General features: G+C 46.0%; 2 protein-coding genes across 2 annotated transcripts in view; both read left to right on the top strand.

Annotated features, from left to right (window-relative positions):
• The first annotated feature begins 135 nt into the window (after nt 1–135).
• On the top strand, nt 136–24,279 carry temp (protein prenyltransferase alpha subunit repeat-containing protein tempura). Its single transcript, XM_089543641.1, has 7 exons — nt 136–510; nt 864–947; nt 1,068–1,228; nt 7,689–7,764; nt 7,849–7,953; nt 9,531–9,702; nt 17,216–24,279. The coding sequence occupies exons 2-7, from the start codon at nt 877–879 to the stop codon at nt 17,606–17,608; spliced, it is 978 nt and encodes a 325-aa protein (XP_089399767.1). The 5' UTR covers nt 136–510; nt 864–876; the 3' UTR covers nt 17,609–24,279.
• LOC149341553 (uncharacterized) overlaps nt 18,855–25,686 on the top strand; it is a 59,691-nt gene continuing 52,859 nt past the window's right edge. Inside the window, exon 1 of the mRNA XM_089543642.1 lies at nt 18,855–18,983. The gene's annotated coding sequence lies outside the window, so the exon portion shown is untranslated. The remainder of the gene's footprint in view (nt 18,984–25,686) is intronic.

Below are 25,686 nucleotides of genomic sequence, written 5' to 3'. Positions count from 1 at the left end.
AATATAGCAAGCAAATATTTTTCACTAGTCTTAAAGTATGTAGCTAGTTTAAAATTTTGCATTTGACTCCGCTGATTGCTTCTTGTTGAAAGAATTTCAACTACGTAACTGTGCCTTAATTATTCCTCTCAGCCGGCTTCGCTGGATTGTTTGCCGGCTTCGCTGACAACGGCTTCGACACCGGCACATCGGGATAGCTTGAACGTAAAAAAGCAAACTAGAAAGGGGTAGCAACGGGACTTGAGCCCTTGTTAGCGCACCAGATTGGTCCAAATGAGCTTTTATTTGCCTCGCCCGCTCACCGTCGCAGAACCTTAGAACGCACTTTACTCAAACCGAAGCCTCGGAATGACGGCGATTGTAATTTTCTCTCTCGTTTCGTGCATATCGTCCGGGGCTTGCTGCTTACAAGGCGACCGCGCTGTCTCTCTCAGCATGACTGGTTGCCTGAGGTTGTGCGTGTGAGCGCCTGTTTTTTGCAAGAACATCCAAGGCAAGAGCTTCTCACAGGTAAAGCGCAATTCCAAATTACATCAGTGATATTTGAGTGCCGTGTATACATCGCTGGTTGTCATATGAAAAGTTGTTGCCAGGTGCGGCTTTGGCAGACGCTTTGTTTGCCACTGCTTGCTTTAGTAAATTGAACTTTGTTGCGTACGCATATACCTGCCGTCAGTTCTGCTAATCGCTGCAGAAGTGTTGCACTGCGATAATTCATTGCATGGAGTTCGCTGCGAGGAACCGTCTGTGAGCAAACCCCGACAAAGGTCTCGCTAATAGCGCAGAGACACGAAGAGGCCGAAACAGATCCATGAACATTTCTGTACTCTCGTCGTCTTTTCTTCTGATTCTTTATTTTTCAGGATTACGACAGCTATGGAGAGCGAATCTTTGGCGGAGCGCATTTTGCAAGATCTGGGAAACGTCTTCAAAAAGGAGCCGTTCGTGTACGTATTCTACTCTTTTCAGCGCTAAAACCCACGTACTTTTCGCATGTGCTGCTCTGAAAGTTGCGCATAGTGCTTCAATGATGTAAGTTGTTAACTTGTTGTCCATTACATACGCAGGAAGGAATTCGACGTAGTGCCAGTCAGCAACTCGTCCTGTAATCGCAGTCCAGTAGTGTGTGTTGATGGCCATTTGGCTCTTGGCAGCTGGTGTGTACCCCACGTGTACGGTTATGCATACAATAAGCTGATTGAAGCACGCAACAATATTACAAGGCATGGTGAGTAAGTTGCATGTGTATGGGGCTGCTTGTTATTGCCACCTTGTGCCTTGCTTTCAGTAAACATATTCTTGCATTTAGTTTTGCCTCTTCCCTGCATACAGTAATGATCCTTTTTCATAACAGATTAGGTCATGTGCTGCCATTAAATATTAGGAGTTCAAGACTACTCTTTCTTTTCCCTTATTGCATTGAAAGACTGAAAGGACCCCTCACCAGGTTTGAAAAGTTATAAAGTCAGCTTGCTTATATTGCAGCTACGATTGCCTTCGCAAAATTATTACAGTCGGGCACACTGTGAAAATAGAAACAAAAACATGCTTTAGCTTCCTCTCAAAACAGCTAATGTCCTTCCATTCGCTGATGATTGAACTGGCGCTTGTGTGCTATGTAAGATGGTGTGCAATGTTTCATTGGTTGACTGTCAATATTATTGAGTGGTGTGTTTTGGTGGGGCCTGGTCACTTGCACTCTGTTCCAATGCTCTTTTTCTGTGCCAGGCATTTTCAGTTTTGAAAAAGCAAGTGCCTTACTTTTGCTCTTAGCCCCTTTAGATTTCTTTTAGGGATGTGAATTGTGTCACATTTGCACTTAATTTGTTCATTTGTTATTGTTTTTTTTGTGTCACAGCTCTGTCAAGCGCTTGCATGCACGCTGCCTCAGCTGTAAGCTGCAGTGGCATTCTGAATCCACTGATCTGCACTACTACTCTCAGCAGACCTGTTGTGATAATCATATTTTAACCTAGTGTGCATTCAGGTGGCAGATGTTGGCAGACACCTGCCATGGTGCAGATGTGATGTATGGTGTCTGCTGGAGAGGAGTAGATTTCACTCGGGAAACCAATTAGCAACATCATTCATGCTTCGAGTTGTTGCTCAGTGCAACCTTTCCCTGCCATCTGTTAGCCGCCCTGTTTGGCTAGTAGACTGACTGCCCTAGATGCTGCCCTAGGTGCTGGGTTTGAGCTCCAAAACAGGATGAATTTTTATTCAAACAACATTCTAAGAAAGCTGGGTACCTTTTCTTTGTAGGCATGTGGCTGCACTCGTGTAGGTGGTAGTAACTGATTTACATGTTTGATAACTACTCTACCTAGGGGATTCCCCTGTGGGCTTGAAGAGAAATTTCTCTTGTAGCGGGTATAACAAAGCTTTTGACGAGATGGTGGTTGGGGTCTTTACTATTGCTACGTGTCGACTCAGAGAAGATGAGGCCGACGAAGTGAGAGGGCGCTTGGCGCGTGCTTGGGCTCCGGATTCTGGACGGTGGCCTGTGTTTTGGCATCCGGTGCGCCCTGTGCTTGTGTTCTGTTCAGCGTGAGTGCACCAGTGTTCTTCGTGGCGTGAACGCCTCCTGCCACGTAACATCTTGGTGGAGGTGAGGACTTTCCCCTTCCTCTCGTTCTGGACTATCCCAACACGGAGCTTCGCAGCGGCCGCTACACCGGGACCGCTACAATGACGAAGCCCGGCGACTCGCCAAGTGCCACTGCCACTACATTCATGGTCATGGCTCATCCCCGTGACCCCGACATCTTTTCCGGTGCCTCAACTGAAAACGTCGAGAGATGGATCTCCATGTACGAACGTGTCAGCACACATAACAGGTGGGACCCCACCGTCATGCTGGCAAACGTAATTTTCTATTTATCTGGCACAGCAAGGCAATGGTACGACACCAACGAGGACGCACTAACGAGTTGGGACATCTTCAAGGAAAAGCTTCGCGCTCTGTTCGGACCTCCGGATGCTTCGAAGCTCGCAACCCAGAAACACCTTGAGTCGCGTGCTCAGTCCTCCAGTGAGGGTTACGTCACGTACATACAAGACGTCCTTTCCTTATGCCACCAGGTTGACCCCTCCATGTCGGAAAACAAAAAGGTGGGCCACATCCTGAAGGGGATCGCGGACGACGCTTTCCATTTGCTTCTGTGCAAAGGATGTGATACCGTGGATGCCGTTATTAAGGAGTGCCGTCTCTTCGAGCAAGTCAAGAGCCGGCGCATATTTCCACAGTTTGAACGCCTTCCCCATACGGCCGCCACATCTACGTGTGTTTTGCAGCAGCCACCACCTAGCCCACCTCCCACTTCGCCTCTCAATATCACCGACGCAGTCACCCGGATCGTTCGCCGCGAAATGGAGGCCTGTGCACCTGCGGCCCCTCAACCTACCACTCCCAGTCACCCCTTGCCCGATGTCTCCCTCATTCAAGCCGTCGTGCGAGAGGAACTCGCAAATTTGGACCTCTCACACGCTATCTGTTCCATCGGGAACTCTAGCGTCCGCCCACCAACCAGGAATGTTTTCCGTCCAAGGGCTCCGTACTTTCGTCGCTACCGTAATCCAGCAGAGTGGCGGACGCCTGATGATCGCCCAATATGTTTCAATTGTTCCTGTGTCGGCCACATTTCCCGGCACTGCCGCAATAGATGGTTTCCGACTCCTCGCACCGAGCTTTCCTATGCCAACCGTTCAGATATGCCCCCCCGTTTTCCGCCCCGACCACCTCATGACCAATCAGATTCGGCCAATGATCTCGCCAGCTCCCGACCACGTCGTTCTTCCCGCTCTCCATCTCCCCGAGGCCGGCGTTTCCGATCCCCGCAGCACCTTCGATCCTCGGCAGCCTCATACGCCCGCTCTGACTTGGAAAACTAGCTGATGCAGCTCCCGGAGGTGACGCTGCATCCACGACCAGGCCCACAAATCCTCTACAGACCTCCCACTTGAACCAACTAGACGTTTGTGTTGATGGTGTCCCCGTGCGTGCGCTTATCGACACTGGTGCGCATATCTCTGTCATGAGTGCACAACTTCGTCGTCGTTTACGTAAAGTTCTCACGCCGGCTCGGTCTCGAGTGCGTGTCGCGGACGGTGGAACAGTTAGTGTTGACGGACTCTGCACTGCACGCGTTAGTGTTGCTGGCCATGACCTTCCGGTGCAGTTGACTGTTTTGAACCCTTGTGCTCATGACCTCATCCTCGGCCTCGATTTCCTGTCAGAACACTCCGCCCTGATCGACTGCTCGCAAGGCGTCCTACACCTCGATCTCCCAACCATAGATCCTGAACCCTTGCATTCTCTCCGACTGTATTCGCCCGACCAAGTTTCTCTGCCCTCACTAGCCGCCTTATTCGTTACCCTACGTCCTACCTCATCAGTGGCCGATGGTGACTACTTAGTCGCCCCTATTGCAGATGTCTTGCTGCACCGCAACGTTGCACTGCCCCATACTGTCGCTACAATCAGGGGAAACAGCGTGTCACTACCGTTAATTAATTTCAGCTATTCAGCCCAAGTCCTTCCCCCTGGCATATGCGTGGCAACGTTCTCCCCTATTGGCTCCTGCCCAGTTGCCCCATTGGACCCTGCCCATGCATCAGCTCCTGCAGATCCTGTTCACGCTCCTACTTCGACTGACGCGATCACGGCAATGATGCCCTCCGATTTGCTCCCTGCTCAATCTTGTCAGTTGCGTGCGCTTCTCGAGTCCTATTCCGACATCTTCGACCTCCATAACAGCGCCCTTGGCCAAGCTCTTACCGTTACGCACCGCATCGACACCGGCGACGCTCCTCCGATCCGCCGCCGACCATACCGGGTCTCCCATGCAGAACGACAGGTAATCCAGGCGGAAGTGGCAAAAATGCTGCAGAAGAACATCATTGAGCCCTCTCACAGTCCATGGGCTTCCCCCGTCGTCTTGGTCAAGAAGAAAGATGGCTCATGGCGCTTCTGTGTGGATTACCGTCACCTGAATAAGATCACTAAAAAAGATGTCTATCCGCTTCCTCGCATCGACGATGCCTTAGACTGCCTCTACGGAGCCAAATTCTTCTCCTCCATAGACCTACGCTCTGGCTATTGGCAAATTGCTGTGGATGACCAGGATCGGGAGAAGACTGCTTTTGTTACTCCTGATGGATTATATCAGTTTAAGGTTATGCCTTTCGGCTTATGTAACGCCCCAGCGACTTTCGAGCGCATGATGGACTCCTTGCTGCAAGGATTTAAGTGGTCCACTTGCCTCTGCTATTTAGACGATGTAATTGTGTTTTCTCCCTCGTTTTCGTCCCACATGGACCACCTCTCACAAGTTCTTTCCCTCTTCCGTCATGCCGGGCTGCAGCTCAACTCTTCAAAATGCCGTTTCGCGCGTCGTCAGCTCACTATACTAGGCCATGTCGTCGATGCTACAGGGGTTCGTCCCGATCCAGACAAGATCCGAGCAGTAAAGGACTTCCCAGTACCCCGTACGAGCAACGACGTTCGAAGTTTTTTGGGTCTTTGTTCTTACTTTCGTAGATTTATTCAAGATTTTGCCGACATTGCTCAGCCGCTCACCGATCTTCTTAACAAGGATGTCAGTTTTTCCTGGGGGTCCTCTCAAGACCACGCCTTTGCCCACCTTATAAGGAAGCTTACCACTGCACCGGTCTTGGCACACTTTGATGTGTCAGCTCCTACGGAAGTCCGTACTGATGCTAGTGGCCATGGAATCGGGGCAATCCTTTCCCAGCGTCAATCCGGCACACATCGCGTAATTGCCTATGCTAGCCGCCTCCTATCCCCTTCCGAGAAGAACTACTCCATTACCGAAAGAGAGTGCTTGGCCCTAGTCTGGGCTGTTGGCAAATTTCGACCCTACCTCTATGGCAGGCCATTCACAGTTGTTACAGATCATCACGCACTGTGCTGGCTCTCTTCTCTGAAGGATCCTATCGGTCGCCTCGGTCGTTGGGCGCTACGACTCCAAGAATATGACTACGTTGTGATCTACAAGTCCGGACGGTTGCACAAAGATGCCGACTGCCTCTCTCGTTACCCTGTTGCCCACACTAATACTGTGACGAGCGCAAGCGCTATTGACCTGTTCTCTCTATCGCCGTTTACAACTATCGGCGAAGAACAGCGTCGGGATGCGGAGCTTCTCTCCATCATCGATCGCCTAACGTCCGCCCACACCGACCCTTCACTGAACCGCTTTGCTCTCGTTGATGGTATTTTATACCGCCGGAATCTTCAACCAACTGGTCCTGACCTTCTCCTCGTCGTCCCGAAGCACTTACGAACAGTCGTTCTCCACGAACTCCATGACCTCCCGACTGCTGGCCATCTAGGCGTTACTCGCACGTACGACCGCGTCCGCCGTCGGTTCTTCTGGCCTGGCCTCTACCGCTCAGTGCGCCGTTACGTTGGTTCTTGCGATGAGTGTCAGCGTCGCAAGCGCCCTGCATCTGCTCCCGCTGGCTATCTTCAGCCCATTGACATCCCTCCGGAGCCGTTCTACCGTGTCGGCTTGGATCTTCTCGGCCCCTTTCCTGAGTCCACTTCTGGGAACAGATGGGTTGCAGTAGCCACAGACTATGCCACCCGGTACGCGATAACACGTGCGCTCCCCACGAGTACTGCCGCTGATGTCGCCGACTTTCTTCTTCAGGATGTCATTCTTCATCATGGAGCACCCCACCAACTGCTCACCGACCGAGGCCGCACCTTCCTTTCAGCAGTGGTAAACGACATTCTTCGCGCGTGCTCAACTAAGCACAAGTTGACGACCGCTTACCACCCCCAAACTAATGGCCTCACTGAGCGACTCAATCGCACGCTTACCGACATGCTGGCCATGTACGTCTCCTCTGATCACCGAGACTGGGACGTCGCCCTCCCATACGTTACATTTGCATATAATTCATCCCGCCACGACACTGCCGGCTACTCTCCGTTTTACCTCTTGTACGGCCGCGAGCCTCAACTGCCGCTTGACACATTGTATCGAACATCTCCTTCCCCACATTCTGAATACGCCCGTGAAGCCATTGCCCATGCTGACCATGCTCGCCAAGTCGCCCGTTCCCGCTTGCAAGCCTCCCAAGCTTCTCAGCAACAGCACTATAACCGCCGCCACCTGGACAGTGCCTTCTTGCCTGGGTCCCTTGTATTGCTCTGGGTGCCTTCTCGCCGTGTAGGGCTCTCGGAAAAGCTTCTTTCTCGATATGTGGGCCCGTATCGTGTGCTGCGCCAAGTCACAGCCGTCACATACGAGATTGAGCCTGCCTTCCCCGAGTGCACTTCCCGTACTCCACCCTCCGATATTGTGCACGTGTCGCGCCTCAAGCCCTACCACCTACCTTCTTCTGACACTCGCTAAGCAGCACCGCGACGGTGCTTTTGCGCCCGGGGGTCATGCTACGTGTCGACTCAGAGAAGATGAGGCCGACGAAGTGAGAGGGCGCTTGGCGCGTGCTTGGGCTCCGGATTCTGGACGGTGGCCTGTGTTTTGGCATCCGGTGCGCCCTGTGCTTGTGTTCTGTTCAGCGTGAGTGCACCAGTGTTCTTCGTGGCGTGAACGCCTCCTGCCACGTAACACTATAGCTTGCTGCTTGAAATATGTGCAGCACACTGTTAAGTCTGTGATTCTTGGCTCATACTTGAATCGATGTGCATTTCACAGAGAAAGATGTCATTCTTGGCTGGTCGAGAATCGTGATTCTCATTAACCCAGATGTCCAATTGGCCTGGAATATCAGGTGGGTGCTTAGTTCTCTAGTTGCTATATATCTTTCTGTGTGGGAGAGATTTGCTCAGTGGCACATTTACCAACTTCCCTCTAGGAAAGAGCTCTTTTTGTGCAAGCAAACAACATTTCAAGAGGAGCTCAAGTTTTCCCAGCTTGTCCTGACGCGAAAGCCAAAGTGTTCTGAAGTGTTTTCACACAGGTGAGCTGAGACTTGAACTAAGGAATATGCATTGTGCAGTTACAATGCGGAGTACTCCTATACCTTTCAGCATGAGTTTGCATTACTAATCTGCTGCATCAACCAGCCAAATATTGATATAAAACATACTTGTATACTCATGTTCGTGGAAAACATTTGGGATTTTGTCCTGAATTCATGTTTTAATATGCAGTATAGAGTACAAGTCACACGTCTATCAGCTATCTGCTCTAAAATTGGGATCACTGCTTGCTCCATGGTCTGCATACTGAGCAGTGATTGGAGCTTGAGATGCTTGGGTGCCAATTGTCTCTGCCAAGGCTGCCTCATAAAGTGACTTTTTAGTGAACGTTATTAAAAAGAGTTACAGTGAGAACAAAAAAAAAAGAAATAGACTAATGCAAAAGAAGCTTTGGCATGTACTATCAGGGACAAATGTAAGTGAGATCTCCTTTCAAGTCCCCAGCCATGCCGACCTGCACGCGGGTGCCACCTGATGCACTCCTGGTGAGCATCATCAGCTGTCATCCGGAGTGCATTGTCAGGTGGCATCCGCATGCAGTGCGGTACACTTTGGAACTTGGAGGGCAGGGTCACTTAATTTTTGCCTGGTAGTACCTTTTGTGCGCGTATGATGCCAAAATGATTGTACATCTGAGATCGCCAGGCAGACATTGTTATTGCAGGGCAACCACTGCACATCTCGGGCCTTTTGGTTTAATGCAATTTGGTTTAGGTCGTCGCGAACACAATGCTTTCACCCTTTCAGACAGTATACACACAATTGTGCTCATGGCAAACTCTGGGCCTTTCCTGAAAGTGTGTAATGCCTCGCAGTGGTTCATTACTGCAGACTAACTCAGTGCTTTTCATATCTCGACGGGGGTGCTTTTTTATGCTGTCTAGCGATTGGGAAAAATATTATTTCTCAAATCTATAAGCTTGGCAACGAGTGTTTCATTACAGTAGTGCTGGCTGATTTATCGCATCATATTATTCTCCCTTGCATTGTCTGCTGCTGTAAAAGGTGGTGATTGCATGCTCTCTCGGCTGCCTATTTTGTTCACTTCTCAAAAGCATGTTGTAATTTTGCAACCATCATGGCTTTTCTTGCACAAATGTGGGCATACCTATAAGGTATGGCAGTGGGTGCTTCACATTTCAAAACTAATGTGCTTTCTTTAGGCTTACAGACTGTTCAGGCAGAAATTTTTTTAAAATGGGAATGGTGAGCTGTGTATTAAGGGTCAACTGTAAAGCAGGTAGAACTTCACTTTCTTAAGGTAGCTTTATTTTATTTCATTGTGCCTCATTATTTGTAATGAGCTGAGGTGGAATATTGTTAATGCAAACTCTTTTGGTTCCTCCTTCCTGATTACACAAACAAATGCTTTGGTCCCGTCAACATCACAGTCAGCTCGAGTGTATTTAAAAGGCACCACTAATACAGACATCCCAAATGTTAAGAAAATTTTTTATCCCCTTTGATTTAAAATTATCGAGAGTTGGCTCTGTTGTCAGATGAACTGTGCAATACTGGTAACCCTTTTGATATGGTGTGGATGTGCCTGTTTTAGGCGATGGCTCATGCAACACAACCTACGAAGCTACACCACCGATCGGGCCAACAACATTCTACAGGAGGAGCTCAAGGTGTGCCTTATGGCTGCTGAGAAGTATCGGTGCAACTACTATGCCTGGACGTACAGGATATGGCTGATGGACACTTTTGTCCATGGTAACCCCCTCGTGAGTGAGCCTATCTTTACTCTTCATGTCTGGATGTTATGTAGGGCATCACGCTGTTGGAGAGATTTAGCGTAACGTGACCTTATCCGTTAGGGGGATAAGGGCCGCCGCGATGGCTCAGCGGTTATGGTGCTCGGCTGCTCACCCAAAAGACGCGGGTTCGATCCCGGCCGCGGCGGCTAGAATTTCTTTGGAGGAGAAATTCTAGAGGCCCGTGTGCTGTGCGATGTCAGTGCACGTTAAAGAACCCCAGGTGGTCGAAATTTCTGGAGCCCTTCACTACGGCGTCTCTCATAGCCTAAGTCGCTTTGGGACGTGAAACCCCATAAACCAAACCAAACCAACTGTTAGGGGGATAGGGGAATAGTGGGGTGCCAGTGTGTATCCACAGAATGCTAACGCCCCTTGGCTCTTTAGGGTAGCAGGCAGTGCTGATTCAAAACCAGCAAATAGCATGGGGCCCCCTAACTCCAGATGGGGTGAGGCAACTTGGCAGTGTGTGGTAAGCGGGGGCCGCTTGCCTCACCCTCAATTCGTCGTCATTGCTTCTCTGTGTATCGTGTTCGCAACAAATGAATGATGCAAGGCAGTCTTTATTTGTCTCAAGATAACCATGGCACAAAATCCTAGTGGTGAAACACTGAAAATATTAAGACTGATTCTGGATTTGGACAGCTGCTAAGCTTGTCGAGTATGCATTACTTGGTCGCCTTGGAGTTAGAGATGCCAGAACACGCAGGATATTCAAACAGGTTGGTGTCGCTAGGTTCCAGACTGTTGAATTTCATGTAATGTCCTATTTTTATTATTTATTACTGCTTTTTGCTGATGCTGGTGCAAATAAGAAATAAGAAGAAATAATTCAGTCAGCAAGGTTTACAATTTACTTTTCACTTTTAATCTGAAATGGTGCTGTAGGCAGCTAATCTAATCCGTATGCAGTAGGAGCCACCATAGGCAGCGCATATAGATATAGATAGATAAGCTTCAGTCTCCTATTCTAAAACTCCATTGTCTGTGTGTAGTACCCCTTGTTGTGATACCAGGCTAGTTCTACTGCCATCCGCAGCAGTCGAACGGCTAAATCCTTGGCCCACATTGACGATCTCCTTTTTATGCTGCTATTCATGAAGTAGCTGGAGACTGTGGGAGGAAATGCATTAACATAAGCTGGCAAGCATATCTATATCCATGTAATCACTTTCTGTAACGTTGATCCAGGCTTGGAACCAAATTGTAATATGCAGCTAAGTCTGAGCTGCTTTATTCTTGTCAGCCAGAACTAAACTAATCCATTGCTCTTCTTAAGATCCCGCAACCTAACCTGAACTCAACGAAAGGTAGTGAAATCTTCAAAAAATTGTGCTGTACTTAGGGGAAAGTGATTATAATCTGTTTTGCTCTTTCAGTTACTCTTATGGCCAAGAGTGTGCTATGGAAGTTGAAGTATATGCTTTAGTTTAAAAAAGAAGGCAGGTGGCGTACATGTTTGCGAAAGGGGACAAATACGGGAATATCCAGAGTTGTGTAAATATTCGAGAACTTGATAAAATCAATATATTGACTGTAATAAACACAATGTAATGTGTATGAACATTAACATTTAATTATTTCAGATGCCAAAAGAAATGATAATGCACACAATGCATTATGAAGCATAATTAAGTTTTCGTTTTAAAGCATAAAATTGTGCTGAGGTGAATTTCTAATTTCCTCAGTATGTTCTTCAGCACTAATATGGCAGGTAGGTATTACTGTACTACTGTACTGAAGTTTTAGAAATAGAGGAAATTTGTTAGGGCAGAAAAAGGAAAAATATACTGAACTCATGTGGATCAGTGTGCAGTAAAAAATAAGTTACTATCATGATTGGTGGCGCGTAACCTTCATCACAAGTTCCATTTTCTGAAAGAGTCTAGAGTAGGCTGTAATACCGTACAGTCTCGTGTAAGGGCCGCACCCATGTATGGGCTGCACTCCCTATTTTAAGGCGAAAGCCTTTAATGCCTCATACTGTCGTGACCAAGACGTGTTAGCAAATGTGTCCGCATTTCGGATGCATGCCTTATATGGGCATATGCCAATCAATAGCCAATCGATACTTAATCGGGTGCAATCGAAAGACATCAGAATATGATATAAAAGGATTTCATCATTATATCATTGTACTTTTGACTAAATGACTAATTGGTAATTAGTAGTAGTTAAGAAGTAGCATGTGGGACTGTGCACTGTGCCTGTACCTTAACTAACACTAATTTATCAGTGTACTGCTTAAGGTTACGTTAAATATCACTAACCATACATTAACTAAAATCACGAAATGTGCAAGTCATGCTTAACTATCATAACCATCATTAATAGACGTTTCTAGACGTTTCATAGACTATGTGTCGATCCTTCTAGAGAATTCCAACACTTGACAGGTGAGTGACAGGACATTATGGATGGCATAAGAACAATAGTGAAGAGCAATTAGCCAGATTAGCATTTCTAGTCGGACCACATATAAATAAAACCGAGTAGGAAATTGGCCGAGTTGGGGAATCGAACCAGGGTCTCCGGAGTGTGAGACGAGCACGCTAACCACTCCACCATGCCAGCTCGATGATTTGGAATGCCTTCTAGCTAATTCCGCTCCCATCTTCCTGCCTTCCCTTACAGTGAGGTTCAGGTGTCCACCGAGATATGCAAGAGATACATTTCCTCCTTTCCTTTTACCAATTTACCGTCCAGCAAGGTGTAGAGCACGGGCGATGGTGTTATGTGGACTCCCTGACAGCGTTGCAAGATGCTGTCGCATACCACTCTTAGAGGCGAAGCTTAACATCTTAGCCACACATCAGTTACACGAGCAGGAACACTGCGCTTAAGGCTTTCGCCTCACTGCACTTTAGGTCAACAAAGTGCCCCCCTGAATTTTTGGACTAGATAATCGAGAAAAACAAAATGCGTTTTTTTTTTATGTATGGCGCACACCTTCAAAATTCACACCCGAATTTTTAAAAAGAAGAAATACATGAGTTTATGCGGTTGTATATCAAATGCTGTTTATGTCAGTGTGAAAACATTTGAGTTTGAGGCAATGGACACAGCAACTGCAGTACACAATAGAGGAAACTGACAAGTGCATCAAAATTTCTGTTTTCAGTGAAGCCTTCTTATACGGAGACAAGTCTCTGTTAAAAGGGTAACAAACAGAATTTTGTTCAATTTGAAAGTGTCATAGAAATCAATTTTGTTGTTTACTTCATTTAACAGAATGATTTTTTTGTCAACAGCTACAATGAGCTATTTCTCCTCCCAAGCAAAGAAGTAAATAGGCTTGAAGTTTCTTCCTTGTACCATTTGGTATAGCTGGATAAGTGCTGCTCAACTCTGCTTCAATGCAGCTAGAAGTTTTTCAAGATTTCTTGTGGAACCTGATTGTGAGTCAGTGTGATTGACAGCTGAAGCATGTTTGTTACTTTGTCACAAAAGAAATATCATTAAATATATAAGATCATAAGTATATAAGATCATTAAATATATAAGATATATGATAAGAAATATCATATCATTATTTTCTCATGGGGAAAATGTCATCTCTTGCTGGCATGATGCTGTGATACTGGCCTCTTCATGTGAAAGGTTGCCTTCTCTATACTGTGCAGAAATGATACACGCAGTGTAGTTGTGGTTCAGGTCATACTGGATCAGACTTGAAGGTCACTGCTGTGCTTGGAGGGTGATTGCTCTATTAGCATCACTCATGTGATAGGGTTAACAGGTACAGAGGGATGAAATGTGCTAGTGGCTCCACGAGAAGGATCTTGTTTGTGAAGAGTTTCCATGCGAATACCCCTTTATGGTGCTCAAGGATGGCAGAGAGAAAGCAGGGTCTGATATCAACATTGAGAACTTTGGATGCACAGTATTGGTTGCTCGATGATGAGTAACTCCCTTAGTTTCCTGTGATTCTACGAAAAATCTTGGATTTCCGCATTTTTTTGCAGAGTTGTGTGTTAGCAGCCACATTCTTTGTCTTCGATGTTGTTACAGACATCAGCAGGAACAACAGAAGAAAGGGAAAATGACTAATACTATGTTTGCACAGACATAGTACAGGGGGGTGGGTTGGGGGTGCAGTTTGAAACCTCAGGAAAAATTTAAAAACTATTATGATTGTGACCAGATCTCAAACTGCTCAGGAGAACCATGGCTGCCATTTCTGTTTTATAATTTATACCCAAATTGGAACACAAAAAATTATTGCCCGATTTTTACCGCCCGAATTTCGGAAAGAGTAAGGGAATGAGCCTATATTTATGCTGAGTAGTAACCACAGATGTGGACCATGTGATAGGAATTTCCAGGAGTATAAGAATTTGTTCAAGAGCATTTGATAGGCACTCTCAGGTTATGAACGTCTTAAAGGGACACTGAGGAGAGCACTATTAATATTTTTTTTATAGTAAAATCCGATAGTTCGGCATGTCATGGCTTTGTTGCCACTTGGCCGGCAGCGAAAGATGCATTTATTTCTAAGAAATTTGGATTCGAAGTTGAAAAAGTTTTTCCCGCCGCTCTGATTCAAACTTGGGATTCGTCTATGACGACAGAGGACTAAGAGACGTGAAACATGACGTGCACATGACGTAACGCAGACTCCGTGATTTCTGGCTGCCAGCAGTGCGGCCTAGCAGCAGCCGAAAAGAAAGCTACCGCCGGCCGCACGTTGAAGGCATGGTTGAAGGCATCTATCGGCTATTGCGGCCGTCGCTACAGTCGCTTCGACTACGTTTGCACTGGCGTTTTGCCAGCGTTACGATGGATCTCGTTCTCGAAGTCGTCAACGAAGTTCTCGCAAATAGACCCCTTTAGCATACCGTGTACCTTGTTACCGCTAGCGGAATACCGGGAGCCCGCCTACCACCGGAAAACAGGCGCTGATTTGTCCGGATGCTTCAGGAGCGCGCGTAGCAGCCGGGCACGTGGCGCCATCTGGCGACGTCAAGGAGATTTGCGCATGCATTGGCTGCGCCTCAGTGATGCACGGTTTCTCAGTTCCTGGTGTTGCTAGAACCATTCGTTCCAGCAACACTGTTTTGTTCTATGATCTCATCACGCTTGTACTTGCGAGTTTGGCCTGTGGCGGCGATACCAGTATTTTGGTTCTTGCTCTTTTCTACGTTACAAGAGCTTTGTTGTCAGTATGAGTGGCGTTTTTGTAATCAGGAGCTGGTATTCTGTCGATACAAGCCAACTTCAATTTCTCCTCAGTGTCCCTTTAAGTAGTATCCCTCTGAAGAAAAGTGCCATGAAATCTCGTTAATTCATGCTTGCCTAATTTGAGCATCTTCATTGAACTGATTATTTGGTCCCGTTAGCATCGTTTATTTAAAAGGTTTCCATCAATTTGAACCCCGAATTATTCTAATAAGTTCTTGTTCCTCTCTGAACTGAAATCACAAGAGAACTGTATGTATAACACTGGTGTCCTGCCATATTCACCTGTAGGGCTGAAACTGTGAGGTAAACGAAAAGGCTTAAAATTGAAGTGAATGCAGCGCAACAGTTTATGGAGGTGAAGTGATAGGGGTGATTATGTATGGTTGTTAGAATGAATAAAAACCATGCTCAAAGTATGTTAGCCTTTGTGTTTTTGCATCTTACCAAGGGCCGCATATTCAGTAAATTTTATGTTTGTTGTGATTCTAGGCTGCTGATTTGTTATCGTTGAAGGGACACTGTAGAGATGTTTGCTTGAAGGGGCAAGAAACCTTTGGATGTAGCACCTGAAAAGAGGAAATTCGGGTGGGGACTCGGCAGTAGAGCACGTAGCCGGTGATATTTTCCCTTTTTGTTGCACTGTTGTTCATTCTTTTGAACAGAAAATTTAGTGTTGCTCATTCCCTTTACGTTGAAAGGTAAGTGTGGTATGCTTTAAAATTGCATTGTTTGCTCAGGAAGGTGGAGTTGCAGTTTGCATAGGTTCACCGATCTGGCATATTTTCTTGTTGGGTATGTTACTGTTGTCAGCGCTCGGTTTATGGGGACACTTATGACAACTTTTTTCTTAGCAGAATACTACTTTCTTAGCAAAATATGCATTTTCTGCTGTGAAAATTGCATTTGAAACCTTTCCAGTCACTTGATGCAAACTTGTGTGACGTCTACACCAAAAGGGATTCCGTGATCACCATTTTGAAGTGAATGGTGGTCTGGCCTAGCCTCTGGGGCCCACGCCAGGTTAAAATGTGTCGATGTATGCAGTTTATTTGCGAAATTGGACGATGGTGGCGACACCTGTGTAGAATTTTTTACCTCTTCTAACTTATTAAACGCCGATCTCGAAGTAATATCAAAGTGGTGCCAGGAATGGCAGTTGACACTAAATCTAGGAAAAACCGTTGTGATGACCGTGTCAAGGAAAAAAAGAACACTCACGTTCCCGTATAAAATTGGAGATAACATAGTAAAATTTGTCGATAAATATAAGTACCTTGGCATAATCATTTCTTCAGACTTAAAATGGGACAAGTATATAGCATACGTAACATCCAAAGCATTTTCCACTCTTTGCTCATTAAGGCGCTCCATCAATTTCGCCTCACCCGATACAAAATTGCTTGCTTATACATCCCTCGTGCGACCAATCTTAGAATACAGCATAATATGCTGGTTCCCGCACACAAATAATTTAATTACCAAATTAGAAAACATACAACGCAAGGCAATTAGGTTCGTCTATAACAAGGATCGCTGCCACGAGTCATCATCCGAACTTCTTACTCAGGCTGGTCTCAGCACTATTAGTAGTCGCGCCAAGCATACACGCCTCAAATATATTTATCTTCTCATGTCTGGAGCCCTTAAAATCAACAGTGAGAGTTACATATCCCGCTCAGCTCACCGCGGCACTAGAACACAACACTCCAAGCATTTAATTTAGTAATACCGGGCACACAGCAACACTTTTAAGTATTCATTTTTCCCCCAAGCAATCCGTGAATGGAATGCCTTACCTGATGACGTGGTCAAGTGCCCGTCCCTTTCCCAGCTATAAACTGTACCCCGACTGCAGAATGTTCTCGATTTGTTACTTTTGCCCTCCTGCAAATTTTTTTGTGACTTATGATCTCTGACTGTAGTTTTGTTTCCTTTGTTCCACTGTGCCAACTAGGACTGTGTAACAATTAGTGAAGTGTACTGTTTCTTACTGTCGTTTTCTCCCCTTGTATAATATGCCCCAATCCTGCAACAGTCTCGGCATGAGGCTAGCAGTATGTACTAAATAAATAAAATAAAATAAATAAATACTAAAAGCTCTGTTTTAGGTGAATGTAGTGCCGTTGTTGTCAGCGTGCCATAATTATGAATACAGGCCAACTTCATTTTGTCTTCAGTGTCCTTTTATGTAAGCACCACACTGAGCAGCGAGAGCATGTGAACCAAGTATCGGCAACTAGTGTGGCAAGTTGCATTTTACACCGGAAGGAAGCTCAGACTGCCAAAAAAATATCCTGCGCAGATGCTGGAATCGGAGATTCAGCTGACGCGGGAGTGGGTCCGTAGCCACGTGTCCGACTGCAGTGGATTCCACTACCGGCAGTACCTGCTGCGTCGTGTGGGGAGCATTCCACTGCTGTCCAAAGAACTGGCTCTGTGCGAGGAGCTGTGCCTCGCATTCCCGGGTCACGAAGCCATCTGGATGCACCGGCGCTTCTGCCTCTGGCAGCTGCACCCGGCTCCTTCCAATGGGGAGACACAGGCCAAGAAGGCCCGTGGAGCCAGCAACTGGGCCGAAGCCGAGGAGGCGTTCCTGCAGCGAGCGTCGGGGTGTGGGGAGTGGCAGGACGTGCTGGTGTCGCGCCACGTCCGTTGGCTGCGCAGCGTCTTGGGCTGGACGGGGACGGCACCGTGATGGCAGCAGCCCTCGTCACACGCGCTGGGAGAGAAACGGCTGTGATTTATCGTCTCAGGAGAGGCTCCTGGAGTAGTCAGAAAAGGAACAGCATCCCAGGGCTTGTGCAGTCGTGCCAAAGAATGCGCACAATGGCCGGGTGTGCAGGGACAGTCTATCGGATGCACCTTAGTCACAGCGCTTACTTGACTTTTGTGGCTTGGGAAATGATCGGTGGTGGTGCTTGTGCATCAGCCTCCGTCAAATAAGTTTGTTGGCCTAACGAACAATATGTCTGCATGCATTGAAGTTGTCTGCTAGATGTTGCTAACTGTGAAGTTTTAGCTTGCATGTGGCAGTTGCATGTGCTGTTTGCACATGGAAGTTGACTGATGTGATTTCTTGACACAGAAGACCATTCCTTGACACTCAGTGGTCTTGACACGCAAGACCATTCCTTATGCTAAGTGTGGCTGAAGGGCCCTTGTCGCTGGTAACGGCTTGTGCGTCACCTTCTTAAAAGCTTGTTACAGCCTCTGGTCAGGAAAGAGTCCTTACACTGCAGGAGGAGGGTCTGGAGCCTGGAGAGAGGAAGTGAAGTTATGGAAATTGATGTTTACTAGGTAATATAAGCAAAAAAAAAATGAGTGTGCTTGCACGCTATCTCTCCAGCATTTCAATGGATGCAGGCCTAGCATTCATCAGGTGCTCTCATCTTGTTTTCATGAAAGCTTGGAGAGTGAAGAGAGTGGCCACTGGTTTTACGGAACAGGCTGAGTCTTTCTTGCACGCATTGTGTACAGCTGAGCACCGTTGCAGAAAGATGAGAAACAAAGCAGTGCACATTTATCAGCTTCGATTAACCCTTGGTTCACAGTACATAGGTCCATGGTCAGAGCAGGTGGATGACTGTCTGAGTGAATGTGGTGTGGCATGTGAAGATTAAACGGTAAGCACCAAAGTTATTTTATATTGTGTAGAATGTGACCCAAACTATAGTCGAACCTCGTTATATTGATATCTAAAGAAAGTAGTATAAAAGAATTTAGTCGAAATTCATATGATAAAATTTCGTCAAATACAATTTTTTCAGCAAAGAGATGATAATTCGCGCGACCCTATCTAAAGAAAAGGGAAAGCTTTTCCCAAAGTTTCAGCCGTTCCAAAAGTGCTTGTGATGGTTCCGAAGGCCGCAAAAAACCAAAAGCCGTTTAGGTTGGCTTTCACCCAGCACAGCTAGTGCACAACAGTGGTTGGTCAAGTGCCAGTTAGGATGGCTTCTCTGCATTACAGGTGTGGCGCATGGAAATTAGTATCAACTCCATGACAGTCGATGTGAGTGCTGGATGGCTACTGTGAGGCTACAACATCCACTGCTTCAAGGCACCGATGCTGGGTACGAGACCTTTCACACTGCTGTATCGCCCATGGGGCATTTGGAGAGCGCTAGATAAGAACACTAGGGCAAGGTAAAAGTGCAAACCTTGCCGCCAGGGAGTTAAACTGGGTCTGGAAAGTGGTCTACGCCAGGCTGCTGACATCTTCCAACTGTCGTTGTGGCCGGAACACTCGAACGGTGAGAATTTACGCTCTGGCTTCTGAAAACGTTGTGCAGGAACGAGCATTGCACCTTTTATGCAGGTTAACAATTACTTTGAAACGCATTTATATGCCCAAAACATCTAAGAATTGGATTTCTAATTGTATTGAATGCGTAATCACTGCAAAATTCAAGGGGACAACACCCTTGAAGTTTGTTTTGGATTTTCTTGTTCAGATTGTGCTTTTCATTGTTACATTACCATTTGCACGTGAGATAGCGTACACATTGCTGCATCTTCACTCTTACATTATTGCACCAGACTCTTCCTCTTTCATAGCTAAAAAGCTAACCAAAGTGCAGTCTGAGAAAGGTAATATCAATGCAACGGCCACTTTCTAAGGCAGCCATAACTGGCATTTCCATAAAAGAGATGACAACGTTTATACAAAGCAGCATTTTTATTTGAAAAATTTTGATCGCTATTACTAAGCAGGTGGCTGAGCGTAAAGTGACTGTCATTGTATCAAATTGATTCAAGGCACCAATTTGTTCATTCTGTTCAGAAACTCGGCACCATGGTAGCGTTGAAAGCTCAAAACTGGTGAAAATGCCAATATGCAGAGGTTCAGAGTTTTTTTCTTACGCCGACAGTTTGAAGGTTCTTGCTAATTTCTTCATACTCACATGATATACAGGACTGGTATGCATATTTTCTTTTCAGGAATTTATAGTAAACCATAGATGTGGAAACACGTCTGGTTAGCAAAAAGTTAAAAGCACTGGTGTGAATTATTGATCATATTGCAGGCTGCTCATGCTCTGGTAAACATTTACCTCCCCCCCCCCTTTTATTTATGAACATAAAATTAAGTATGCATGAGGCTTGCCACAGTATTTTTGCTATCATCACCATTGGGATGTTATAATTAATGCACACAGTTTAAGCTGTACAGTAAGCCAGGTCTGTTGCTCAGGTAGCCGCCACAGTCTGTTTTGAATGATGCCCTTGTCTCGTAACCCAGATAGCAGTATTCTGAGATGATTTGATGCTGTTCAGGCTTGAGTGCTTGATTGATACACGGCTAGTTCTCTGTGTGTACCATTCAGCATTCAGATTGCTCGAATATTTACCTGCACCTTCCTACAAGATCAAAACAAAGTGTCAGCCGACAACATTACAGTGGATGCATACGTTCAGTAATGGCTACATGCTATGTGAAATGTTCCAAGCACAACGCTGCACTTTTTTACAAGCTGCACAGTGGAAGAGTATTTTTGCAAGACCTGAACGCACAGTCACGTGACACAAGAGTGCCTGCGCTCATGTGTTGCCCAATAGAATGCGTTGGCTGAATGCGCATCCTTCTCTCTGAAATAGTTTAATACAGTAGAACCCCTCTATAGTAAAGTAGCTCAGGCCAGCAAAAATCTTTACTGTATCAGTTGTTGGTGATGGCATGGCGCTGACTATGCTCTCTGGCTGCTTAATATACTCCATTTCATATATAGCAGGCAACGCTGCCAAAGCTGGCGTGCCTGTTTGTGCAGGCTAAGACCGCACGCAAAAAGTAGTTCGCCATACAACCAAAGCGAACATAAACATATTTCGTAGTGACAAATCTTAAATGCGGTGACTGGCACCTCCTGGACTTCGTTTTACTTCTTGCCACATTTTCGTCCTGTGACTTGTTGAGATTTTGAAAAGCAAAAAGTACACGTGGCGGTATGATACGCAGTTGGTAAGGCGAATCGCTTCTACTGAATCCGCGCCCAAAAAGTAGTTCACTCTCCATGAAAATTATGGCCAGAGAGCGTGAACACTGAGCGCCTCACTGCTTCGACCGTGATTTTCAGTGCTGCCACATCTTTTTATACCGCTCTTTGTATTCGTCCAAACAATGACCGGAGTTTCGAGAAGAACGAATGATACGTGGCGGAGTAATATGGTTTCGCGGACACATTACTTCAGCAACCTCCGCAGCGTTGCCTGCTATGCATGAAGTGGAGTATAAGTACGATGTGTTGGTTTATAAAACAAATGCTCAGAAATGCCTTACATCCTGCTGTTATCATCCCTTTATTTTATTATTATTTATAATCAATTATCACATGTTGTCACGCTTTTGACACGGTGTAAGTCTTTGGAATTACTGTATTTACATGAATACAATGTGACTACAAAATGGAAGCAAGTTCGATTCCATGTGAAAACCAAAGCTTTCCATGATCACGATGTCATCTTCTGTAGCTTCAGCGTTATTTAAGAGGCAGTAGTTAAGAAACGTGCGTGGCAAAACTGCCTACTCAGTTACGTCGCGCGTCCGCTTCTTCCCGCTGCTTTCCCGCGCTCCGCGCCGCCGTTCTACGAACGCACACCCTTTTCTTCCCTTTTCTACTCCTCACTGCATTTGTAATGGCTTTCTTTTCGCAGCGACCCGCGCCGCCTTCTTTCAACGTTGATAGCCATATTGCTTACTCCGTGCGCGCTTTGCCTCACGGCGAAAAGTTGGCTTCTCCTCGCAGCTCTTGAGCGTGGTGGTGAAGCCACATCAAAGTGCGCATTTGGTATGTTCGCGATGTTAGACTTCGCGCGTGGCGCGATGTCACCAATTTGCGGGAAGTACATCGCAACGGCCAGACGCTCTTTACCATAGCCGTTTCTTCGAAAAAAAATCTTTCATGTACAGCCGTCTATGGGAGGCGAAATGGGACCGCAGTTTCACTTTACTATATACGAGTGTTTACTATAATCGAGTTTACTATAGCGGGGTTCTAGTGTAACTGTATCCTTGTTGCAAACGCTTGATGCGCCACCACCAGTTGCATGTGTAATGTGGTGAAACCTGCCACCTGAGCAGGCACCGCTTGGCGCTAGGGGGCTCGATGTATATCTGTTTTATGGCCAGTCATGTTTTGTATATAAAGTAAAAATTCTGCGTGTTAAGAATCTTTATGATGAGTTCAATGCAGCCAATAATTTGCAATATCTGTGTTTATTATAGCGAGGTTCGACTTTATGTGACTCCAGAAGAGCAAGGTTCCGGGCAAGGTTCTTCGTTTTTATGACTCATTGTGAGAAGTGGTGAATGCATTTTTTTTTACTTTTGGCACATGCATGGAGCTTTGCAGCAAGTATTCACGTGTGGATACGTCACTTGAGTGCACAGACAACATACTTACTATCTAGGCGTCACTTGCAAGTGCACGTCAGAGTTGGCGAAAATTGTTTGTTATATTTTTCACCCCTAAAATCTCACATTGGTATGGTGCTTATTCAAGCACAAGTAGTAGTGCATCACTGAAATCTGATATTGATTTTAGAAATTTTGTTGACAGGTCAATGTTTTAGATTTGGAAGCATGGCAGGTAGCCAGTTGAAGCATACTTTTGCTTCCAACTCAACGTTCTGCTTTTATTTGGGTTAGCAGGAATATCGATTTTAGATTTTAGCTCCTGCCCAAATGTGGCCTGGTGTCATTTTTCTGCAGCTGTTCCGTGGCTCCTCCACCAGCAGACCCCATACTACTTCCCAGAAGACGTGAAGGTAGCTTGCATATTTGATTTATTTCAAAACCATGGAGAGATTCATATGATGCTACAGTAATTGAGGTGTCACAGAATTTAATGCTTTGCAATCTTCGAGTTTTAAATGCAAGCCTATAGGATGCAGCGTCATTGGTGCAGTTTGGTAAGCTGTGCCATGTTTCGTCATTCACAAGAATGCAATTGGACATCCTCGATGGCAGTTTGTTGCGGTCCAGTCAGATTTAAATATAGCTCACATTTGTTTAGTGGCAATGCTACCCTTCTGGTGGTGGTGCATGATATACTGTAGTATGGAGGAAGCTCCTGAATTGTCATGAAAGGCCAAGGGTTTCAGAAGAATTACTGCAGCTGTAGCCATGCCCACAATGTGCATCCATTGAGTTTCGTCGCACCTTGTAATGTTTGTACCTGGTAATTTGTCAGGTTTCACCGTCCATTTGGCTCATACCAAGTTCTGTAGTTGCCCTTTGGTGCTTTCCTTCAGAATATTGTAGCAGGGCTCATGTCATGGCCCACTGCTTTATTACTTATGTAAAAGTGCTTGTATGCGGGCTCGCACTTCTCTAGAACTTGTTATTGCTTAGTGGCATTGAGGCCCTGTGTAAATAGTGAGCAGGTATGGCGATAATTTCAGCATCACTCTGTTACGAATGGCACGTAGCACTTACGTTTGCCTCAAGTTTCTTTTAGTAGAGCTGTCTACAAACTCCCCATGTGCTTTGTTTCATGGTGGGCTGTACGCTAGCCCTCTGTAGCGAGATTCTTATGGCATGAGTCGTTTTACTTGTGTGACAAGGCAGCTTTGGACCTCTGTTTGGACATTTTGTTTGACGATGGACTGGATGAACTTCAGAGTTCCTTTTTTCACTGTCATAGTCATTGTGACACTACAGTTAACAAGGCATGCACAGCCTTTTGATAAGTGTGTCTTTTGTGTGTAAACCCTTTTGTGGATTGATGTGCATTTTTGTACTTCTCAAGTTGAAGTGTGTGCGAGACATTTGGTCCGTGGTTCCTTGCAGCTTGCTTGAGCATGCCTTGTTTTGCATAGATAGCTTGAGCTGATTAATTTCTGCTGGCAGTATGTACGTTTACTCAACACCAGGTATTAGTGTCGACACCTTGACTGCTGTGGTGATAATGCTGTTTAGTGGGCTGTCAGGCTCATAAAGGCTTTGTTAGCAACAAACAAGGCCTCATTGCAAGCGAAGTTGTAGAATGTAGACCCAGTCACAGCATGAGGAAGCATGAAAAGATACATTTGTGTCAGGAAAAAAAAAAAAAGCTTATTTGGAACAATCTGATTTGTTGCTGTAAAGACATTTTGCTGTCGCTTTGGTGGCTGTTATCCATGCACACTGCACCTGATTGCATGTAGTGCGGTCCATCCGATAAAAAAAAAGATTTCATTCAAGCAATACACAGTCAGTTAAACTTACGACAGAAAGCTCTATTTACCATGTGTGTGCACAGTACAAAATGGTTGTACTTATCTGTTGTTGACCTAGCTGTATATTTTTACTTGACACACTGTGACAAAGGAGCCTATCAGTCTTGTTAAAATAAAGACGAGAATGTTTTTACCTGTACATGGGCTGCTTTATTGTTCGTGCTGTCTCTGATTTCAAGATTAGTTTGATACGTACTGCAAACAGTATGAATGTGCATGGCGGGATGAACAAAAGCTTCATGTCGCATCGCGGCCTGACTTGTCATGGTATGTCACGGTGACCTGTTTTATAACGGTCTGAAGCAATTGAGGAACGCCTTCTCTGCAAGTCGCGCTTGAAAGCGCTGTAGACCACTTTGGCGAGCTCTTATTGACGTCCGATTGGAGCTATTCTCGGTTGCACACAATGCAAACATGGCTGTATCGGCCCTTACTCCAAATTGCTTAGCATTTTGTTCGAAGAGTTTGGCCCTTTGACATTACCCGCTTTCCTTTGTTTGGCGTTGATTTTTTTTCTTTTGTGGAAGAATTCAGAAATAAATCAATGAATGCTTCCCTCACGTCACAGCGATTGAATTTGACTTCAGTCGTGGCAGTTTATAGACGCGCACCATTATTAGGCTGGCAAAAATGCAACCATTGTAAGTGCGAGCGGCTTTCACTTGTGTTCTACAGACGCCGTAGAAGCGGACACTGGCAGCATGCTCTTGCTGCTGGTGCCCTGCCATATTCGTAAACTCTTTGCCGCTCTGACCGCGTGTCATGACATCTGTTAACAATAATTGTATCCATGAGTTATTTTAAATGAACTTACTGAGCGTTTCCAATTTTCTGTGCGATGGACATATTTTGGTCTTATGCACGTTATGCCATGATAACCATGATGAAGCACCGAGCTAGCTTTCGTAGAAAGGCCGCAGCTGATTCCGTTAAGCGGATGAGGAAAACGCGCTGGTTTTCTCTGTGCTTCTGATCTCCATCCTGACCCCTGCCACGGACGTCGGTGCTCACCACCATGCTGCACGATCTTTTCAAGGCTTCCTGTAAAGCGTGCACCACCGCATGCAACGTTGCACTGTGGTGAAACTTCACAGTACGCTGTGGGCCGGTGGTAAAGCATCTGATTCCTATATTTCTGGTAGGACTTGCGACTCTTAAATATAACTTTTGTGCCACATGCAGGAGCTCTGGTAGTTAAAGAACTCCCGTTGAAAACCATTATAAAGCTTTTTCAAGGTCACAACGCCGAGATCAGTTGACGGCAACTGCGTCCAGTTGCAATTAACGTGACGCCAGTACGGGTCCAGAGCTGAATGTTTTGCTCGCCCGGCGAGTGGTAATGGACGAATACGTGCACCTGGAATGACCTATCTCTTACTGGGTTACTTCTGTTACATGTATGTGGTGCAGGCAGGGCTTGCCATTTTTCAACCTTTTTAGGTTGCCCCAACCTGATATATGTGTTACTCCCAACAGACAGGGAATTAAAGCGGCTACGTTTGTAGAGGCTAGAAGAATACTATGATTGCGAATCTCGCGTGCAAAAAAATTTCTTGACAT

This window comes from Amblyomma mixtum, chromosome 5, assembly GCF_055824585.1.
Source record: "Amblyomma mixtum isolate Tamu chromosome 5, ASM5582458v1, whole genome shotgun sequence".
Classification (NCBI taxonomy): Eukaryota; Metazoa; Arthropoda; class Arachnida; order Ixodida; family Ixodidae; genus Amblyomma; species Amblyomma mixtum.
Note: the sequence above shows the minus strand (reverse complement) of the source record. Positions and strands in the feature narration are given on the sequence as shown.

Bases quoted from the DNA above. Each gene is read 5' to 3' on its own strand.
- temp (XM_089543641.1), top strand. From the start codon at position 877: ATGGAGAGCGAATCTTTGGCGGAGCGCATTTTGCAAGATCTGGGAAAC. The intron at 1,229-7,688 runs GTGAGTAAGTTG...TGCATTTCACAG, and splicing joins CAACAATATTACAAGGCATG to AGAAAGATGTCATTCTTGGC. The intron at 7,765-7,848 runs GTGGGTGCTTAG...ACTTCCCTCTAG, and splicing joins CAATTGGCCTGGAATATCAG to GAAAGAGCTCTTTTTGTGCA.